Genomic DNA, 19694 nt, shown 5'->3' on the forward strand with positions numbered 1-19694 from the left:
TAAAATTATAAAAGATAATTAAAAAAAGGAATTATTTTTTCAAAACGTCGTTATAAAACAGATATAGCTGACGCTGTCGCAAATGAAGTCCAGCAAGTTGCAACCCTAATCGGGTCTTTTTGACAGACTCGCATGTTGTTGTGGGACCAGCCACATCAACATTCTAAGAAAAATCGGTGGAAGAAACCCTTCCAAAGAAAAAAAGGGGTGAACCGCTCCCAATTTTGTCGCCACCCCTCATTTGACTAATCCTCTTCAGCAAGAAACAGGGGGAGGGGTGGCTCCCAGTTTTAACAGAGAGTAGTTTGTTGAATTTAGGATTCAATAACAAGGTCTTCAACTAAGGTAGTGAAGGAAGAGAGTAAAAAAAGGAGGAGAAGAAGAGAAGAGAGAAATAAGAGAGAACTTGGTTAGAAAGATAGAGAGAGAGGGAGATGAGATAATTCTAAGGAAGAATAAGAGATAGAAGAGGGGACACTTAATGATCTATCCTTTTACTTACTTTTATTTATACTTGTAGAAAAAAATTTATAATAATTATAATGCCCTTAGGGATATAATCTTTGCCAATACTATCCCCAAAAGACTGGCCTGTTAGGAGCGAAAAACATAAGTATTTAACCCCAATATCATAACAGTACACTCCGTTTGCCCTCTCGAGCCGTTGACCACGGCAGCCTTAACACAGCAACGAGTACTGGGTCAAGATCCCATAATCCCTTACGGCGACTATGCCAGGGGCGTGCGGACCACCTGTACATGTGGAGACTTGAAGTCGGGATGTAACATCTACTCTGATACAAAATGTTAACCACCTAGCCAATAAAAGTTTTTGACGTAGGAGAAAAAACATAGAAAGAATTATTCTCCTCTATTTGTTGGTCCAAGAGAGCCGGACGAAAGAAGAGCTTTAGTGCCTCTCCCCCTAATGGTGAAAGAAGGGAAGGGGGAGTGCACTAGATATAGGAGAACCCGTGTTTTTTTGTATTAATTACTATTTGACACTTTGCTTTGACGAATTCCATTGGCTACATTCAAAATTAAATCATATTCAGTAAAGTGATATTTAGATGCTATAATTGAAATTAAATTATCTAAATTAAGCATTATTTAGAACTTACACTGTTGAGATTATTATAGATGTAAAGGACATACATAAATTACAAATGAAAGAAGACCTTGTTACGATAAAACCCAGCTCTTCGCAAAACCCCCGCCATTCCTCACGCGGCCTTCCTCAATCCTGATCCCTCTCACTTCCTCACGGTACTCAATGGTCGCTTGTCTAGTATTCATCTCTTCGAGGTACTTTTTTTTTTTTTATTTTCTACCTGATGGCCCTTTTTTTTCTCTTCGATGGCTCGGTCCCTTGTGAATTAGAAAACATTCTCCAGGTTCATTTTTGTGTTAATGATTTTGGGTGGCTATTATGTAGTTATATCACAGCATTTCTAGATTGTTTTTAAGACGGCGTTTTGTGTTCTTATTATTTTTTATCATTTCATTGTATTCCAATGTCTTTTTAATTCGTCACATGTCCTAAGGATTGGGGAGAAAATTCTCATGGCCTGGGTGCCTCCATGTTATTCTAAAATCATAGCTGGCTTGGACTATTGACTTTTTCCGTCAGAATAAAGTATCTAAATTTTTTCTTTATTTTTAGGTCTTGTTAGTTATGAACATATACGATGCCCTGGTTTGTTTTGTTTCAGTTCTTGCTAGCTGTCGATTCAGCATTGAACATAGCTAATGTATTTGAATTGTGATTTTTATTTTACCACGTTCATTGATCATTTCGTCATTCGGCGAGAAATACTACTACTAAAAAGACTGCACGTTTTCTTTTCAAAAGGACTACAGATTTTAAAGAAAAGGGTGGACCGAAATTACAGAAGGTTTGTGTAGATAAATAGGCACTGGAATTGGCAATTCCTGGTTCCAAATGGAAATCCTATTGATAATGGAAATGCTGTCTCATCTATATTCTAATCACTCCCCATTACACATTAGAGTAAACTCCATAACTTTGTCAACATTCTAACCAGGCGGTGTTTTATGACATTAGCTTTTTTGTGAAACTTTTGTTGATGTTCATGTAGGACAAGGAACGATACAAGTTTCCCTGAAGTCACTTCTAATTCCTTTTTTTTTTTTTTTTTTTTTAACAAAACTTCTAATTATGCTTTCTCAAAAAAAAAGAACTTCTAATTCTATCTTCTTAAGCATATTTTGGAATTATTTAAGCAATTAATTGTAAAACTTCTTGTGTAAGAATGGACCTGTCAAACCCTTTCCAAACTACTTGCCTGCTGTACTTTCTCCTCTCTCTTCACTTCTTTCTAATGCAGCCTGGTGGTTTAGATTCAAGGCATAACAAAGTCAAATGTTTCCTTTGGAGTCTGGGTAACCTAGATTTCACAACAACTCAGAAAGCTACAATCTGGATTCAAGTTTAATAGGTAAAACTTGAAGGACGGAAAGTAGTTTTTTTTCAACTATTAGGAAAAAATAGCAAACAAAGAAAAAAACACGAAGGATAACATTCTCTAAGAGATAAAAAAAACCAGAACTTTATTCAATAACAAAGAGTAATTTTTGGGTTACATATGGGGGCCTTTTATAGGGATACAAATCAACGATAAGAAACTCCTATGCGGTCCACAATAGGAAATAAACTCCAATTATGACTTTCTAAATTTAGTTCTACTTGTAGGAAAAGAAACTCAAAACAAGAAACTGTTTCTTACTTTAAGCTACACTAGTTTGGAAACAAATACCCAAACTTAAAACAAGAAATTGCTACTAGAAAAGATTTACTAATTGAAGCTTTTAATCAGAACAGCAAGTTGTTAAGAACTACAAGTTACTTGTCTAGTTAAAACTTCTAATTTCGGCATGCTTGAAATAGGAAATTGCAACTTCAAAGAGATTTTTAAGGATTTTCAATCCGTGGAACTTGAGCCCAAAATAGAAATTCTCAGGCCTCTTTAAGTTGAGTCTCCTTCTTTCTTCTTCTTTCATTAACATGAAATTTTATTGGGTGATCTCTTGTTCTTAAATATTCTTCAGCTAACTCTTCTACATTTTGGTGTACTGCATCACTCTCACTACTCAAGAAAATTATCTCCCCACCACTCTTTTTTTTTTTAAATGATGCTGACTTTTATTAAGACAAAAGCTCAAAAGCTCAAGAAAATTATCTCCCCACCACTCTTAAACATCTGATGTCTTCTCCTTCATCTCTTACTGCAATAGACTCTATACAACAATCTCTTTCTTGCGAGCTTATCTGTGTTGCATCATCTTTCGACAAGTGGTTTTTTGTCTTTTTCGCATTGTTATTCAGGGCTTTATTGTTGTGAGGTTCTAGCATGTTCCGAAGTGTGAATTACATTTTAAAAGAATTTTCTTCTATAAGTAGCAATAGAAGTGTTTGAATGTGTACCCATTTATAAACTCGGGAATTTTTGCAAAAAATGACAAAGGTAGTGATTCAGAAGAGCCAATTTTTTATATTTTCAGTGTATGTAATGTGGTTCCATTTTGACATTAGATTGAACTTTAAAAAGAATACATGCTTCATGGCAATGTATTCTTTCTGTACTGATTGTTGTGACTTGTTGCACAGATCACTTATTGATTTAGTTACGTGCTTTTCTTATCATTTCTGCGGGTGGATGCCTTGAAGTCCATAGATTTTTCTAGTCATGGTGGGGTGGCAGAGGCACTTGAACTCTATTGTTCGTCTAGTTGGCAATGCAGCGAAGCAGACACTCACTGCACAAGCAAACTATTCTAGTGCTTGTAGCAGTCCTTTTCTGTTAGGTAATGAACCTTTATATGTTATTCAGAAGGTTATTCTTTCCTTACAAAACTAAATTTGTTCCTTATGCGAACTCTTGACAGCTGAAAACTTTCATTTTCTAAGAGTCTATTTGTGCCACCATAGGTAAGTAAAATGACAGCAAATCATTTTCTCTTTAATTAATTTTTCCATTGGCCCGTTTTCTTGCATTTGTGCTAGTATAGGAACGAACAGGAAAATTAGTTGTAATTTTATGTCCACATTTTATAAATAATAAAATACTAGGTGGAGTTCAGAGGTTAATGATCAATGACCAGCTTAATACTTCTTAGTGTAGTTTTCCCATGGTTTCTTATGGTTTCCTGTTGGAGTGATAGAAAATTCATATGTTATCCACTTATCATTTTGAAGGGAAGAGTAATCAAATGGAAAAAATTTCCCATCCCCGGAAATCAGCACAAACACTGCAAAATTTTGGTCAAACGAAAATTTCTTCTAGTTATTTTTTTCCTATGGTTTCTTGTTGGTACAAACATACCCTCGGTTGTGGAATAAAAAAAAGAGTATTTTGTATGGATATACCTAGCACAATCATACTGAATTCTCTATGTATTCCTAACTTGTGAACTTTTGTACTTGAAAGTGCAAAATGTGGCCCATGCACTTAGAGAGGCGGTGATAAATCTCATACACTGTATTTTGTTTTGCCATTTCTTTTCATTTCCATTGTTTAGTCTGTTATTCTCTTCAGGTTTTCACGGACAGCTTCCCTCTATGGGCAATGGCAACTGCTTAAACATTTGTTTTTTTACTGCTCATGTTAAATTCACTCATTCCAAAGTTCATCCTATAATTGCTCATGAAATGAATGTGGATCATTTGCTAGAGGAGTTAATGTAAAGGTGATGTTCACTAACATGGGTTTTTATCTTTAGGTCAAATTTGTGTGCGGCAGAGGACTCTTGCGTTATCTTCTAATTTTACTCCACATACTTTATATCATTATCTACATGAGCAGGTACATTTTTTTCATTTAGATGTTTGTTGTAAATTTCGCATAAACATTTACTGCTGCTTATTTCTCGTGCTTTCAATAGTCACCATCTTCATTTCTTCTTTCGTTGTCACTGTGCTCTTTAATTATAATTTTTTCTTGTTGTCCCTGTGGTCTTGCTTATTGTTAAAGGGAATTTCAACTTCAAGGAGACTGCTTGCAGACTCATCATCTGATGCAAACGTGACACCTGTAGCTTCTCCTCTGATACCTGTTTCTACTCCAAATAGTGATTATACGGAAAATCAAACTGTAGTTGCCAAACGGTCTAAAGTTCAAGCAGTTAGAAAGGGCATCAAACAGGTGCTGTCCTTTTTAATTCTTAAGAATAGTCGTCTCTATTTCTATACATATTTGTCAACCAAGTAGCAGATATCTTATGATACTACTGGATTGGTGGTCCTGTTTAAAATAAAGAATTTCTCTTGTGCATTGTTTTGAGGTTAATGCTACAATGGTTATTTTTATTACTATTATGTCTTTTTACTGTTATTGTTTCTCTTGTATGATAATTTGAAACATAAAAAATTTGAAATATTTTGGCTTCCACATTGCAATATTCCCCTTGATTTGGAAATGCAAGCTTTCATGCTAGGCATTACTTGAATCAACGATCAGACTCTCTCTTCATGTGCCAATGAGTACATGAGCATGATCTCCACAAATCACTCTAGTAGGCCATTGAAGATCATAAAGAAGACCATCTTCGCTTATTTGGGGTTTTCAATGTCTCAGATTCCATTACAACAGAGGTTGAAGCTCTTTTTCAAGCGAAACTTTTAAAAAATGTGAGAGATTTGAAGGTCGTTGTAGAATAAATTGGGGACCTATAGCCTGTAACACTATTTTGAAGAAATTGATGACATCTGGAGGCTCTTCTTCATCTTATCCTGTCAACATATCAGTTAACCTACACTTTAGGCAAAGAAGAAGTGGAAATCCAGTGCTTCATTGTTGGTGACTTTGAATGTGTTAATTTTTTTATACAGTTCTTTCCATTTTGCATTCTCAAAAAAAAAAAAAAAATCCATCTTGTGCTTATATCTTTACACCCCTAAGGCTCCCTATGTATGTTTTCTTCCTCTTTTTTTTTTTAATGCAAGTACTTGTTTTGTACAAAAGAAGTGTGTGCTTCTCTCTGAGACATCTTGTGTATTTGATGAGATGTCTCGGATTTTTAGAGGGGCAAGACGATCCACCCCCTGTATAAAATGACATTATGGGGCATTACTACTGAGACATCTCTGATTTGTCGAGGGTCAAACCAGTACAGCCCTTGGATAAAACGATGTTATGTAACATTGTGCTTAAGAGATCTGGGATTTTTCACCCTGATATATCTTGGAAACCTGAGATGCCACCTCTGGTACAAAAAGAAATATAAGATGTGGCTATAGAGGGCAATATACCTCACCACTTAAGGGTTATAGGTTTGCAACTTCTTTTCTTTGCTTTTTTTCTTTTTGAGGTTTTGTCATCTTCTTTTAAGATTAGTGTGCTTGAGTTCCTTGCATGGTTGAAAGAGATTTATTTTCTTATTTATGACCTGGTGCTATTACTTTCAGAATTACATCTTGTCCTGTCTCTGATAAGTAAGCTAGTCAAGTGTCTTGGAGTTTCATCTTGACTACGATGAAAAGTAGCTTCTTTAGTCTGATGAATTATTTGTCACCCTATTGAGAGATTATAAGATAGGCTTCAGTTATAATTTCTTCCTATGGGCCTGATTTAATGTGACCGTTTATCTTCTTGTGGTAAACCCTATTTGTGCTTGATCACTTCTTCCGCAGCATGTTTTGTCATTACAATCTTCATTTCATATTTTAAATTAGATTTTTGACACTGGATCCAGAGTGCTAAGAAGGTCAATTTGGTGGCAACTTTGGTTCGTGGCATGCGAGTGGAAGATGCACTGTTGCAGTTGCAAGTAACAATAAAACGAGCTTCAAAGACTGTTTATCAGGTTATACATGGCCACTCATGGTCCTCAATAAATTTAGTGTATCTTATGTTTATATTGACACTCCAAGGACTGCTATTGTGATACAGTCGCATTTTTCTTTGAATGTGGATTATCAACACCCCCCTTCCCCCCTGGTGAGATTTGAACCCAAGATCTCACTCTAAAAAGCCCACATGTAACCTTTGAGCTAAAGGCTCAAACCACAAGCTTTTGTTACTTTTAAGTATGGTCTCAAGAAAACAACTCTGAGGAGATTGTGGCCCTTTGATGACTGTAGTTACCCTTCCCTTTGCACTCCAAACTTCATTTACCATCACTTACATAAGCCAAATCCAAACAAGACCCCAACCTGTGCCAATACGTAATCACTATCCCATGCTATTCCCCCATCTGCCATTATTTTGCCTTAAGTTTAAAAAACCCTAAACGAGTCATATTCACAGTTCTGCTACACAATGATGAGTTTCCTAGGCAGCAGTGCAATTTTCTTTGCTTAACAGGTTACCCAATTTCTTTATTTAATTTTAAAAGTTCACAACCAATTAGATTTATCTGTCAATGCGAATTGCTTGGAAGATAAGGTTCTTTATTTATCTCAATTATGTTCTTCCTTTATGGTGGCAGGTTATACATTCAGCTCGTGCTAATGCTACCCATAACCATGGGTTGGACCCTGATCGTCTCCTTGTTGGTAAGAACCCAAGTGGCCTTCCTGCACCAAGCTAAGCTTCATTTCTATGATTAACCAAGACTGTAACGTTGCATAGCTATTAAAAGTCCAATTTATTTTGCTGTTTCTGGGGATAACACATTCCTCGTGTAAGTGCTGCAAGAGCTGAAGAGTCTACTGGTTTGTATTTGGCTTCTCCTTGTTGGTTGGTCTTGGATAATCGTTTCTCCTTCCTCCACCCATCCAGAGTCCAAAAAACTCTCAAACAGTAGATGAAAGAGTCTAATGATGCAATTTGTGCCTTATTTTCTGCAACAGCTGAAGCATATGTGGGAAAAGGATTCTGTAAAAAGCGAATTTCCTACCATTCCAAGGGGAGAAGTGGGATCAAGGTGAGGCCAGAGTGCCGACTGACTGTAGTAGTGAGGGAGATCACTCCTGAAGAGGAAGCCGAAATAGCCAAGCTTAAAGTTGCCAAATTCAAGAAGCTGACTAAGCGGGAGAGAAGGTTGGTCCCTCATAAACTCATAGAGACCACCCCAATCTGGGGTCGCAGACGGAAGCTTAGAGAAGATTCTGCTTAGTCTACTCAAGAGACTGGAATTATTTCTTCTGGTGAATCTCTTCTTGAAAATTAACCTGACATCAGGAGTCTCATGGTGAGAAGGTTAATTTCTTAAGGAACTCTAAAACGTTTTGTAAGAGTGAAAATTGAGCCCAAGCCTTTCTTTACATCATCGGAGGAGCTGTCTATACAATGCTTCGCCTGAAACCTCGAGAGGGATTTTGCCATGATAATGTTCTTGCTGCATTTTGATCTTCACGAATATCTAAAAGGCCATATCCCCCTATAGCCTCTTGAACCAGGGACAGGAATCCTAGTTAAAACTGAAAAATTGCCAGAAACGGGATTTGTAAAGAATGGATGATAGGGAGATTGAATTACCCTTTTTTAAACAACTGATTCGATTGACATATATCAATTGTAAATTGGTCTAGAAAGGTTAATTTGGATGGATCGATTAGAGAAAAGAAAATAAAGTGGTAAATGACTAGCTAAATGAGGTTCAAGCCTTCAGCTCATGAAAGCAAAATAAAATACATACAAGATGTCATGAACAATTGAATACAATATCCTTATCTTTTTTGCTTTTCTTTATCGTTTCTTCCCTTTCCGTTTTATACAAGGGACAGGGGGTAGCACTGACAAACAATTAAATGCCAAAACAAAAATCTCTAGACATTGAAAGAATCGGAAGCAATCAGGAGGCACACCACACCGATTAAAATCATCGCCAAACAGCCAGCAAGGGACTGATTGCCTCGTCGGACGACCATATATATACGAACACACGCTCCCTCTGTAGAACGAGCGAAAACACCAAAAGAAACCCTCGTCCACCTCTGCCGTCTGTACAACCTTCACTTCCCGCTACCAGCTTTGCTATTAGAAGTATACCGTTTCCCGTCCATGCCATTGGAAACTGCCGGCTTCCCTGTATTCCGGTTGAACGACTTGCTTCCCGCAGTGGCCAATTTACGTGAATGCGACGACCCATGGGCTGGACTAGGGTGCCTAGACGAAGAAACGATGGAGATGGGTGTTTAGAATTATTTTTTATTCAGACATGGAAAATAAATCTGTGACTGATGATTACCTGATATCCGGACTGCTCGTCGCTGGTTTTGGTTGAGGCTTCTTGATCTTCGATCCGGTGCCCAGGGAAACATTAGTAAACTTAGAAACATTGAATTGCCAAAGAGCGTCTGCTGCTTCAGAAGAGTCACTAGTCGCCGCCTCGAGCTCGTCGGAGTCATCGGTGATCCCCATCTCGTACTCGTGGCCTTCCCTTCTGCTGCTGTAATGTTGCTCCGGGAAGATTCTATTTTCTGGAATATAACCCTGATAGAAGTAATCCGGCAAGGCTGCGCCATGTACTTGCCAGCTCCTCAAATTGTCATTTCCATTTACCTCTAGCCGGTTAACCATCACCTTATCAACCCATTCTCCTGTTCCTGAATCTTTCTCGTCTCCTTTCTGGCAGTCAACTACTCTAGGACTGTTATCCGGCCAGATAAGTGAACTATTGGCCGTTAACTCACACAGATCAATGCTGGGCTTATTCTGCCTGAAGGCAGAGTTCTGCAAAACCCAGTAAGTTTATTATTGAGTTTAAAGTTTCTCAAGGCAACTTACACTGGGTTGAAGAATTCTCACCTCGATATTCCCTACTTCTTCCATTGGTTGTCTGTGTTTACCACTCGGCACGTCTCCTCCACCCTGTCGATTCGATGGAACAGGTGAAGGCCCACGACTCTTGAATTTAGGGATGTCAGAAGTTGAGACTGTACTTCGAAATTGATCTAGTTCTCCTGCATGTCGGATTGTGTGAACAGGAGAGGGCCCTCGTGAGGACCCTCGTCCCTTTCTTTTCGGTAGTTCAGGTGTGAAGACCGGACTTGAATGGAGCTCTGCTTCGTCTTTTCTTCCTAATGCTGCCTTGAGAGTAGCAATCTGGACGTGCAAATGTAACATTCAATAACAATTGTTCTTGCACAAAACTGGGAAGAATTTAAGAAAACACATGGTAAAAACCTGTTCTTTGAGCTCTCTGACATCGTTACCACTGTCTTTGTTCACTCGAGCAGCGCCGAGCTCCACAGTGGAAACCCGCTCAGCGAATTTGAGTGTACTAATTGTTTCTCCGATGGCATCAATTTCGGGATTTATATGAACAAACATTAGGGTCTTCGCTTGTCCACCTGAACAAGAATACCAGCAGACAAAGATCACTAAAAAGGAAAGCAGCAAAAACCCTTTCCCATCCAACAGGATAATGAATGTGTAATGCTTACCAAGGGAGTCTTGCAGCAGTTGCGTGAGTTTACTGTTCCTATAAGGGACATGCGCATTCTTTTGAGCAAGGGAAGCGATCACATCTCCTAGAGCTGAGAGCGACCTGTTTATGTGTTGCGCCTCCTTCAATCTATCCCCTGTTACCTCAGATTTATCAACTCTTTCACTTCCCGCTAAATCAACCAAATGCATACACCCACGAAAAATGGTCCCTGAAGTGATATCTCTTCCTTGAACATGAACTGTTAAACAACTGCAGATAATCCCATCAATATCCAACTCGAGAACCTATTTTAAGCAAGAAAAGAAGCATATGGGCAGCAAGATAAGAAAGCAAAAAATGTGAGAAGAGCCACATTAGAAGTCACAGATTTGTTCGAATCAATGGCACCAACGAAGAGAGATTAAAAAATCACCTATGGGAGCGACTACTACGGTCATTTAAGGCGGTTGAACTCACTGCACGATTTCTGTGTCCAATTTCCATTATTTGAAGAACGTCAGAAGTTGTTGACACGGGAACCACAATTGCATCTGGTACATTAAGTCCCTTCTGAGAACTATTTCGTATTTCTAATGTGTTTAGCGTAAAGGAATTTCAGTGCCTTCAGCTTAATCAGAAGAAAGATGAAAAACAGTAACGAGAACAGCTAATGATATATAAAGGATATCTTTTGTTCAGACCACCATCTGTAGCAAGAAGATCTCTAACTTGTTCATTATAAATCTCAATCATTTGAACAGAAACTTCATATGAGCAACTATCTCTCCGTTCTTCAGAGAGAGAGAATAGATCACTTAAGGCCCGAAAATTAACACCTCTGGTTTCCTCTGTAAGCTCCTGAGGCCCAGTCTGCACGAGATGAAGGGAATCAACTAAAAGTCATAATGCTTTCAAAATGAAGTGTACAGAAGAACAGAAATGATAAATCATAATAAGTGACGCAAGTAGGCGTAGAGTTAACCAGAGAGATCTGAGGTTGCTAGACATGACCATGTGAAAATCCAGTTGATAAGAAAGGATTACCCTCCCTCGGTGAGCCCAGGGGTGGATTCACTTTCCCTAGGTCATCTACTCTCCTCTCATTATTTTTTGCAGAGTATTATGACAGATCAAGATAACTAGAAGTAATTGAATTCAATCATCTGCTTTCTCTTCCTCTTAATGAGAGAGACACATAAAGAAATGAAGAAGCAAATCATAAAAATGTTTAATAGTAGCAATAGAATCTGCATGTTTTCTTACCATGGTATAAGTCTTCCCAGATCCTGTTTGTCCATAAGCAAATATGCAAACATTATAACCATCTAGGACAGATCGAATCAGAGGTTGTGTATCTGCAAAAACCTCCACTGCAGGTTGAGAAAATAAAGATGGTTATTAAAAATTTATCAGAAGGATAAAGAAGAATTGAGAAGGATTTATGCTGCTAAATCCAACTTGATGATAATTTGAAAGAAATTAAAAGTTTATCATAAAGAATCAGTAGTGCTGAAGCAGCAACCTTGTTTTGCAGATGGACCAAAGACTTTGTTGAAGTTGAATGTTCTTCGCACTTCCTTTCCATATTTTACAGGAGTTAGAATGGTGATATTTCCATCATCTATATGATCTACTGTGCTCATGCGAGTCTGACCAGGCAAGAATGGCCTCACACGACAATAGACTCTAATACTTCCTATTCAAACAGACAAGAAGAAAAAAAATTAATTCCTCAAGAATAAGAACTTCTTGACTAACTTTCACAAAGAAATACTCAACATGCTGCCTTCAGGAATACTACCTTTAAGATCTTGCACTTGGTTATACAACTTTCTATTTTCTTCAAGAACTTTGTGATATCCAGTTGCAGCATGAGCCAGACCATATATTTGTCGACCTGATACAGACAGAATTATAATCTTTCAAAAAAGAGAAAAAAAAAATGAAAACCAACAACATTTTATTTTGAACCATTACCTAGATTATTGAACTCCTCAAAATACTTCTTCTGCAGGAATTGCATACCCACTTTGGTAGTATGAAGTGTCTGTCTTAATTCCTGAACAATTTGAAGCTTTCAGCACTAACCATTCCTTAACAGTTGAATATTATTTCCACCCAACAAGTGTATGAGTCAAGCACCTGAATATGTTTCTGTTGTTGTTCAAATGATAAGTGTTGCTTTGATAATCGATGTTCTGATTTTTCATCATTGATAGTATCCCTGTGAAAAAACTCTTTTGTAACTCGTGCTGTTGTCTTGCTGGCCACCTCCACCTAAGTTGTAACAAAGTCCAAAATGACATAGTGAGGATTTTTAGCAAAACATTTATCTACAAGCAAATAACACTGACTTGAAGATGAGCGTGTCTTAAATGAAAAAGTCCTACTAAAACTTTTCACGTAGAAAATGCACTTTCAAGAAGTATGAACCTTAGATTTAGGAGATTTGCTGTCTTCAAATGCCACAACATCCTTAATAGTTGTTTTCACCTGGTCGTGATACAAAATAGAATGAAACTTCAGAGAACTATTATTGAAAGACAATTTCTACGGTTAGAAATTTGACAAATTTCTGTGCTTAGAAACCAGGAAGAAAATCAACCCCCCCCCCCCCCCCCCCAGAGGATTTTCTGTAACAATTTACAGCCACCATAACAGCAAGGAAACAAACCATTTCATTTTGACTCGTCAGTCTACGCTCAAACTCCTCCATGATTTTATTTAGCATAGACTCCACCAGCTGTCCCAAGAATGAAAACAACCACAATTATTCTTATATCCATTACATAAAAGCAAAATGGTATATCAAATCGCACTTTAACAAATATTAACAGCAAGCTGAGCAATCCTTACTGCTGGAACTTCATCGGGCCTTTTATCTGATAAAACTGCTCGGACAAGCACATTCAAAGGACGAGAATTATTCTGCAAGTATAACTAAAGTTAGCTTGTAGTACATCACTTTGTGGTAAAGTTAAGTAGAGACTTCCTGCATACCATTTCAGAGGATTCCTGGGAAAGATCTCCACTCAAATTGTTTTCAACTGATAAACCATCAAAAATTTTCTCATTAACTGATTGATTCCTTGACAAAGAACCAGTGAAAGGCTCTGAATTCTTTCTCACGAAACATTTTCCAGCAATGTTTGGTTTCAAATTGCCACTATATTTCCAGGAACCACTGCAACCAGATTGTTTCCAGTCACTGTAGGATTTAAGTGCAAGAACGCAGTTCACAATCCTTGCAGATTTTCCTCCCTGAACATCATAGATGGGAAAGTAAACAATGACTACTCTTTTGAACAAAAAAAAGGAAATAAACATCATTTATCCTATCTCTATGACATCTTCATAAAATCTTTAAAATTCAAAAGAAGCACAATTTAGAAAGAGTCATTAATCTTGTTGATAAAGGAAATTGAGAGGTCTTCTAAGAGACAAACCAAGTAGAATGCACGGAAGAAAAATCTATTTTTAATTATACCATTCAAGATCACAAAAATATTACCCTCTTTCAGGTTAAGAGTAAAAAAATAACATATTTTTTATGAGAAGCAACTGGAAATCAAGGTACAAATTCGTATTTAAAACACAAAAAAAGGGAGGACGGAATTGTTTTATCTCTGACCTACAACCCCACCTGGTTCAAATCTGACGCTTCAAAAGTTGGAAGACCCATCTCCTCCGCTGCGACAAGGAAGTTTCTCACGTTCTCAAAATATTGGAATGCTGACAAAGCAGCTCCATCAGGGGAAACAACCGAATCGGTAGGAGCTTCTACTACCTAGACATAGTACAAGAAGAGAAAATATAAATGAAAAGGGGAAAATTGATCTAGAAGATAGAAAGATAGATAAAACTTTCATCTGTGAGCTCACCTTTGGGACTGCACCGGGTTGGACCTTGTTGAGAACATTACAAAGAACTATGCCATTTCTTAATCCTACCCTAAACTCTTCCTCTGAAGGCTCAGCCGGTAAATCTTTGGCTCCTACTACACCAACCGTCTTTCTCAGCCAACATGCCACCTCGTATCTCCTGGATGCTGTGAACGATGAATAAAATTTGTTTGTTTTGAGTTCAACGTTAAAATTAATTTAATATATTTCGAATAAAAAGATAACAATGTTGAGATATTGAAGAATAAGGTTGCGAAGTGAAAGGATTAATAAGTTGCAAAAGAAAAGCGAAAACTACAAGAGCTGAGGAGAGAAATCCACCCAAATGCTTGCCAATGGCAAAGTACTTTGGTCTTGTGAAAATACAAAGAATAAAAGAATAAAAAGAGGAAATTGAAAAGCCAAGAAATAAGAGTGAAGATTATTGACAACAGCAAGAAAGATACATGATGTAGAAAATTTTTAAAAATGTAATACATAAACTCGATAATTTCGGCTGATCTTTATGAAATAAAAAAATGTACACATAAAATTTGCGGCGAGATGAGTGGATTCTATAATTCAATAAAATTAAGAAATTAATTAAAAATAAAAATCATGCTGTGTTTCAAAGACAGAAAACAAGAAAATTTAAGATCCGCAGCATAATAATCGGCAAAACCAGTAAAAAGAGCATGAAACCAACCGAAATACGTCACAGAAATTAAGAAAACCAATTTCTCGAATTATTTTTCTTCAAAACAGATCAACCAAATGTCCCTCCATTTCTCGCAAATAACCGAGGGGCAAAAGAGTTTTCCAGTCCAAACGTTTCACCTGCTTGCTCTTCCTTCCTTAATGCCAAATCCCTGTCGCTTAACCGATCGCCATGCTGCCTGACGACGTCCTCCACCAGCGAAGCCATGGAAAACGACAAAAGGCCTTCTGGCGCCATGACGAGATACTAACAGCGAAACAGAAACCACCTCCTCACCCAAATCAAACCAAAATTTTCCTCATTAACAATCCTTCCAAGAAATGCCTCCACAAGAACTCGATGCCTCCGCTTCCTAACGCCTAAAAAAACACCTTAAACAACCAAAATCTCCAACAAACGTTCCTTGTCAACGGAAAAGCTTCGGCTTCGGTCCTGAAAATCGAAGCTTCTCCGAGCGACTCCACCACTGAAGCTCCTTCAACGAAGAGAATGACAGAGACCGCCCAAGGAATGCCAGTCAGGGATTTAGGTTTTACAGACGGACAGAGCGAGCGAGAGAGAGAAAGAGTCTTGAGTCGAGCTTTGGGAAAGTTCGTGAAAGAGCTTTTCAACAGTCGTTCGCCATGACCCCCCGAATGTAAGAGCTGTTCTAATATCGTTCTCAAAAGCGCTACCGAGGCTGCAGCGGAGGTTCCAGGCTCGGACCCGAACGGTTTCTATTTCGCGGTCGGGATAAAACAAAAAACTATTTTTAACATTTTCGCCATTGCTCCCTCCTCCTCTCTTTCGATCATTTCGGTTCTTCCTGCGATTGCTTTAAAAAGACTCAAATACCCCTCCCTTTTCACTGCAAATTATAAGTATTATACCCCCTTAGTGGAAATCTCGGAAAAAAAATAATTCCTGGAAATTAATATATCCTCCAATTTCCCTAGCGCCGGAGTTTTAGTAGTGTGAAAATCCTATTGTACCCTCATATTTTCTGCTAGTTACTCTATCCCTTAAGGGAGTATGAGAAAGAAAGTAGGGATATTAATGTAATTCAATAAAATTAGACTTTGCTGTCCTGCTTCAAATTTAAGATATAGAGCTATATTTTCTTATCTGCTGACAGCGACGGCCTTCTTTTTCTGAAAATTTAATACGTGGCACCTTAGAAATGTGCCACGTCATCATTGAGCTATTCTGTTGTTTTGTCTGTTCGCTGTTCTGAAAGTCCAAAATTTCACATTTTTCAGTGAAATAGCGCCACGTGGAGAACAAAATCTGCGTTTATTTCCTTGGACGGAATTTTATTAAAAAAGAAAAAATGGAATATATTGTGAAAAAGATCCCTTTCGTTTGAGAATTCAGCAGCAGTCCTCGATGTTGAAAATATTGCTGATTTTGACATTTTTTTAGATGAGAAGAATAAGGCGACGAAGTGGTCAAGGGTATCTGCCTGGTCTGGTAAGGTGTCTTGAAGTGTTCAAAACATTTTGAATTTGTCATGTACTAGACTACGACCAGAACATGTCCACATCCTTGCTTCCCATTCAATTATTATTAAATCCCGGTTCAAAAATTCAAATTAGATGGGACCTCTCTATTATTTACATCCTTGTTCAAATTTTTTTGAATATTAAATAAGGACGAGATTATCATTTTATGTACTAATTATTTGCCCGATCGAATGTTAACGCATAGTGACAACTAAATTGTGACTCGACCGTGACATTGAAGTCGCGAACAAGATCTCCGAACGAAAAATGAAAAAATTAGAATCGAAAGGGGCATGTCCTCAACTAAGATGCTATTTGTACACAAGAAAAGCATAACAAGTAGAGACAAGTTTGATGGTTACATTAGCATTTACATGGTGCGGTTGGAGGTTAGTAACTTAAATGTTGGGTAAGGACAAGTGCACCCTTCACTTTAAAGCAACATAGTCACTCTTGTGCTAGTAATTGAGCGGTTGCCAACCAAATAATTAGCGTAAGGTGTAATATTCCATCCAGTGAGGGACATGACTGCAAATAAATTAATCTTTTTTTGTCACGGATGGACGGACAGGATCGCGTGATTGAGCGCTAAAGTCGTGATAATAATGGTTTTGATCATGTCTAACATTTTATAAAGTAAAATAGGGGCTCAGGTAGATTTGGGGAAAAAGGCAGGGGTGTATTCGTCTTTTGAGTTCTTAACCAACTCCAACGTTCGAAAAGATTCAAATTTGAGGTTTGGAGTCCAGACCTGGGAGGCTCGGGGAACCTTTTTCAATACGGCGCGTCTTTTTTTTTTTTAATTTTAGCCGGGCGGGCCCGATTTAACTCGCCTGCCGGCATGCCCGTGAGAAAAGCTGCCGGCCCGACTGGGCCCACACTTTCGGCCCGCTGATTATTAACTTCTTTATGTTTAGTTCTTAATTGAGATGAAAATTTTCTATTGATGACGGAAATTAGTCAAATGATTGCGTCTTTTCAGGTCGATTAGTCATATGGTGCCTGATTAATTCAGAAACAAAATAATTAATGTATTTAACCGGGCTTTAAGAAGATAGAAATGGGTCATAATCGGATACTTGAAATACAAAGAAGTAAACGAGGTAGTTCAGATCGATGATGTACAGCTTAGACTGGTAAAAGAGCCATGATTCATGCAATAAAAGCTTTCATAATGAAAGAGAAGAAAACAGAAATTCAGTAAAATCGCTTGAATGCATCTTTAAGTGCCCATAAATGAGAAACGAAGAAAAAGAAAAGGAGAAGAGAAGCAAACCAGTAGTTTATCAGGGGAAAAAAAGAAAGATTACAGAGCTTTCTGGGGCTAATTATTGAAAATGAGATGATAAAAAGTAGGTCAATGTGTTAAGATCATGTATAAGCATGTTGGGCAGGTGAAATTTAAAATAAAATGAACTTAAAATCCAACTCAAAGTCAGTCATCCCCATTATGACATTTTGTGGCTGTGGAATTTCTTGTTCTCATCCATAACCCTTTTAAGAATTACACTCATTGCAGCTTCTTTTTTCTACTGTTTTGGGTCGGCCACAAAGATTATATCTTGTAATTCTTACTATGAGAAGCCATAAAAGTTTTACTTACAGTAACTACAAATTGCTGTTGGGTTGATGGTGAGTAAAAAGAATTCTGTTATTTAGGCAGTTTTCCATTTGTGGATTAAAGAAAGCAAGTTTGAATGGTCATTGTTGAGAGTAAAGGGAAAAACAGAAATGATTTATATTCTGTGAGTTGAGACATCACTGTAGGTGGTTTGTTTTGTATCTTTTTCCAAAAGATACAACCCCATCCAGTTGAGTTGTAGGAATGGAAAAATGGAAAAGGGAAGCGACTCATCAAAGGTACTTGGAAGTGGGCCTATGACATTCACTAGAATCATGAAGGTCTCACACCCGTATTTCTTTTCCCTTGCTCTTTTATCATTTGGCACAGACCAGATTCTTCTTCTGCTGCTGCTGCTTTTTTTTTTTTTTTTTCTTTCTTTACCAATGCCAGAGAAAGATCCTCAACACCGTCAAATATAGTATCCCAGTTTGGGTATTTGTGATATAACTACATAAATCCTAATTACAACACACAATCATGGGTTTAAAAATTGAAAAACACAAAAGGAAGAAGAGTCAAACCTACTAATCTGTACCAGTCTTATGTACCAGTTAGTGAAAGAAAATGTCATCCATTTTGATTCGACTCAACTATTCAAATTTTCTGGTAAGACCTTTGGAGAATTGACTGCTGCAAGTCTTATCCATCTTTAGCAAGAGGTGCATCCAGTACAGATCAGAAGGATCAGAAGGAGAAGAGATAATACAGAACCAACTTATGGGTTCAGTTGAGAGGCTTTTGAGTGGGGTTGTCTTTCTTTTATGTAGCACATGTGCTTCTTCTTCTTCTTTTCTTTATTTTGTGTCATATGAAAGGGTTTGCTTCCAGCTTTATTATATCACCCATACAGAGATGATTCTCAGAGAACAGAAAAATCTCAAGGGTGATTGTTGTTGAAGAGAAATGTTTTAGAAGGTAATGCATGTGGGTGTCTACTCCAAGTCATTGAGTTGGACAACCCAACTCACAACAAAGCTCTTTGTGGGAAAAGTGGAGTCATGAGTTGTCTGCCCAACGGGATGGTTCTAACTTGAAAGATTTGAAAACCATCATTTCTTGCTGAAGTCATGCAATATGTAAGTAGATGTTTAGAAAATGGTGTGAGAGAGAGAAAAACGCACCAATGGAGGAGCCCTTCCAAGGATTTGATTGAATGACCCCAATTATGTGACTTCTAGTATTGGCTCTCTGCAGAAAAGATAAATGAGATTTGAAGAAAGGAAATGAGATTGATCTTTAAATCCTCTAAGATTACTTAAATGATACCCCAATTACATCAAGTCTTCTCTTTTATGATACCTTCGTTACTTGAAAGTTACATCAAGTGTTTGTTTGTTTACCTCTATGATAACACCAGTAACTTTTAAGATTAAATAAAACACAAACATGCACTCTTGAACAGCTAAGGTTCCTGTTTCTTTAATCCATCCTTAAAAAGCGATCATAATAGAAAATGCAGAAACAAAACCAATAAAAAGAATAGAATGATGACCCTTCTAGAGTAGGATTAGATAATGGAAGCAAAAGCAAAATTCTGAGATTTAAGACCTAGTTTTCTGGACATCTCGGGAAAGGAGCTTTTCTCAGCCGACGTTCTTTGCCTTAATTAAACGTTTTCTTCTATGCCTTGACAATTGAACTGTCGGGCCTCCATCGCT

At 37.6% G+C, this 19694-nt stretch overlaps 2 protein-coding genes across 2 annotated transcripts; one reads left to right on the forward strand and one right to left on the reverse strand.

The window, feature by feature from the left end:
• The first annotated feature begins 1172 nt into the window (after positions 1-1172).
• Positions 1173-8354, forward strand: LOC137954819 (uncharacterized). The gene is made up of 7 exons (XM_068801723.1): positions 1173-1305; positions 3629-3825; positions 4741-4823; positions 4992-5162; positions 6712-6822; positions 7447-7513; positions 7811-8354. The coding sequence occupies exons 2-7, from the start codon at positions 3708-3710 to the stop codon at positions 8074-8076; spliced, it is 816 nt and encodes a 271-aa protein (XP_068657824.1). The 5' UTR covers positions 1173-1305; positions 3629-3707; the 3' UTR covers positions 8077-8354.
• Positions 8355-8530: 176 nt separating this feature from the next.
• On the reverse strand, positions 8531-15542 carry LOC137954818 (kinesin-like protein KIN-14F). Its single transcript, XM_068801722.1, has 19 exons — positions 15051-15542; positions 14214-14380; positions 13976-14119; positions 13333-13593; positions 13189-13260; positions 13007-13075; positions 12766-12825; positions 12475-12609; positions 12310-12391; positions 12134-12229; positions 11855-12028; positions 11596-11702; positions 11019-11202; positions 10766-10925; positions 10349-10602; positions 10089-10255; positions 9711-10007; positions 9151-9635; positions 8531-9068 (listed from the first exon to the last, which is right to left on the reverse strand). The coding sequence occupies exons 1-19, from the start codon at positions 15166-15168 to the stop codon at positions 8915-8917; spliced, it is 3186 nt and encodes a 1061-aa protein (XP_068657823.1). The 5' UTR covers positions 15169-15542; the 3' UTR covers positions 8531-8914.
• Between the last annotated feature and the right edge of the window lie 4152 nt (positions 15543-19694).

The sequence above is a fragment of the Aristolochia californica genome, unplaced genomic scaffold, assembly GCF_029961685.1.
Source record: "Aristolochia californica isolate CCGP_79_NKW_82.1479 unplaced genomic scaffold, dmAriCali1.0.hap1 SCAF_2, whole genome shotgun sequence".
Taxonomy (NCBI): domain Eukaryota; kingdom Viridiplantae; phylum Streptophyta; class Magnoliopsida; order Piperales; family Aristolochiaceae; genus Aristolochia; species Aristolochia californica.

Coding starts and splice junctions, on each gene's coding strand:
- LOC137954819 (XM_068801723.1), top strand. CDS start 3,708: ATGGTGGGGTGGCAGAGGCACTTGAACTCTATTGTTCGTCTAGTTGGC. Junction 4,824..4,991: donor ATCATTATCTACATGAGCAG/GTACATTTTTTT, acceptor TTATTGTTAAAG/GGAATTTCAACTTCAAGGAG. Junction 7,514..7,810: donor CCCTGATCGTCTCCTTGTTG/GTAAGAACCCAA, acceptor TTTCTGCAACAG/CTGAAGCATATGTGGGAAAA.
- LOC137954818 (XM_068801722.1), bottom strand. CDS start 15,168: ATGGCGCCAGAAGGCCTTTTGTCGTTTTCCATGGCTTCGCTGGTGGAG. Junction 13,261..13,332: donor CCCAGGAATCCTCTGAAATG/GTATGCAGGAAG, acceptor TTATACTTGCAG/AATAATTCTCGTCCTTTGAA. Junction 10,008..10,088: donor TCAGAGAGCTCAAAGAACAG/GTTTTTACCATG, acceptor TTGCACGTCCAG/ATTGCTACTCTCAAGGCAGC.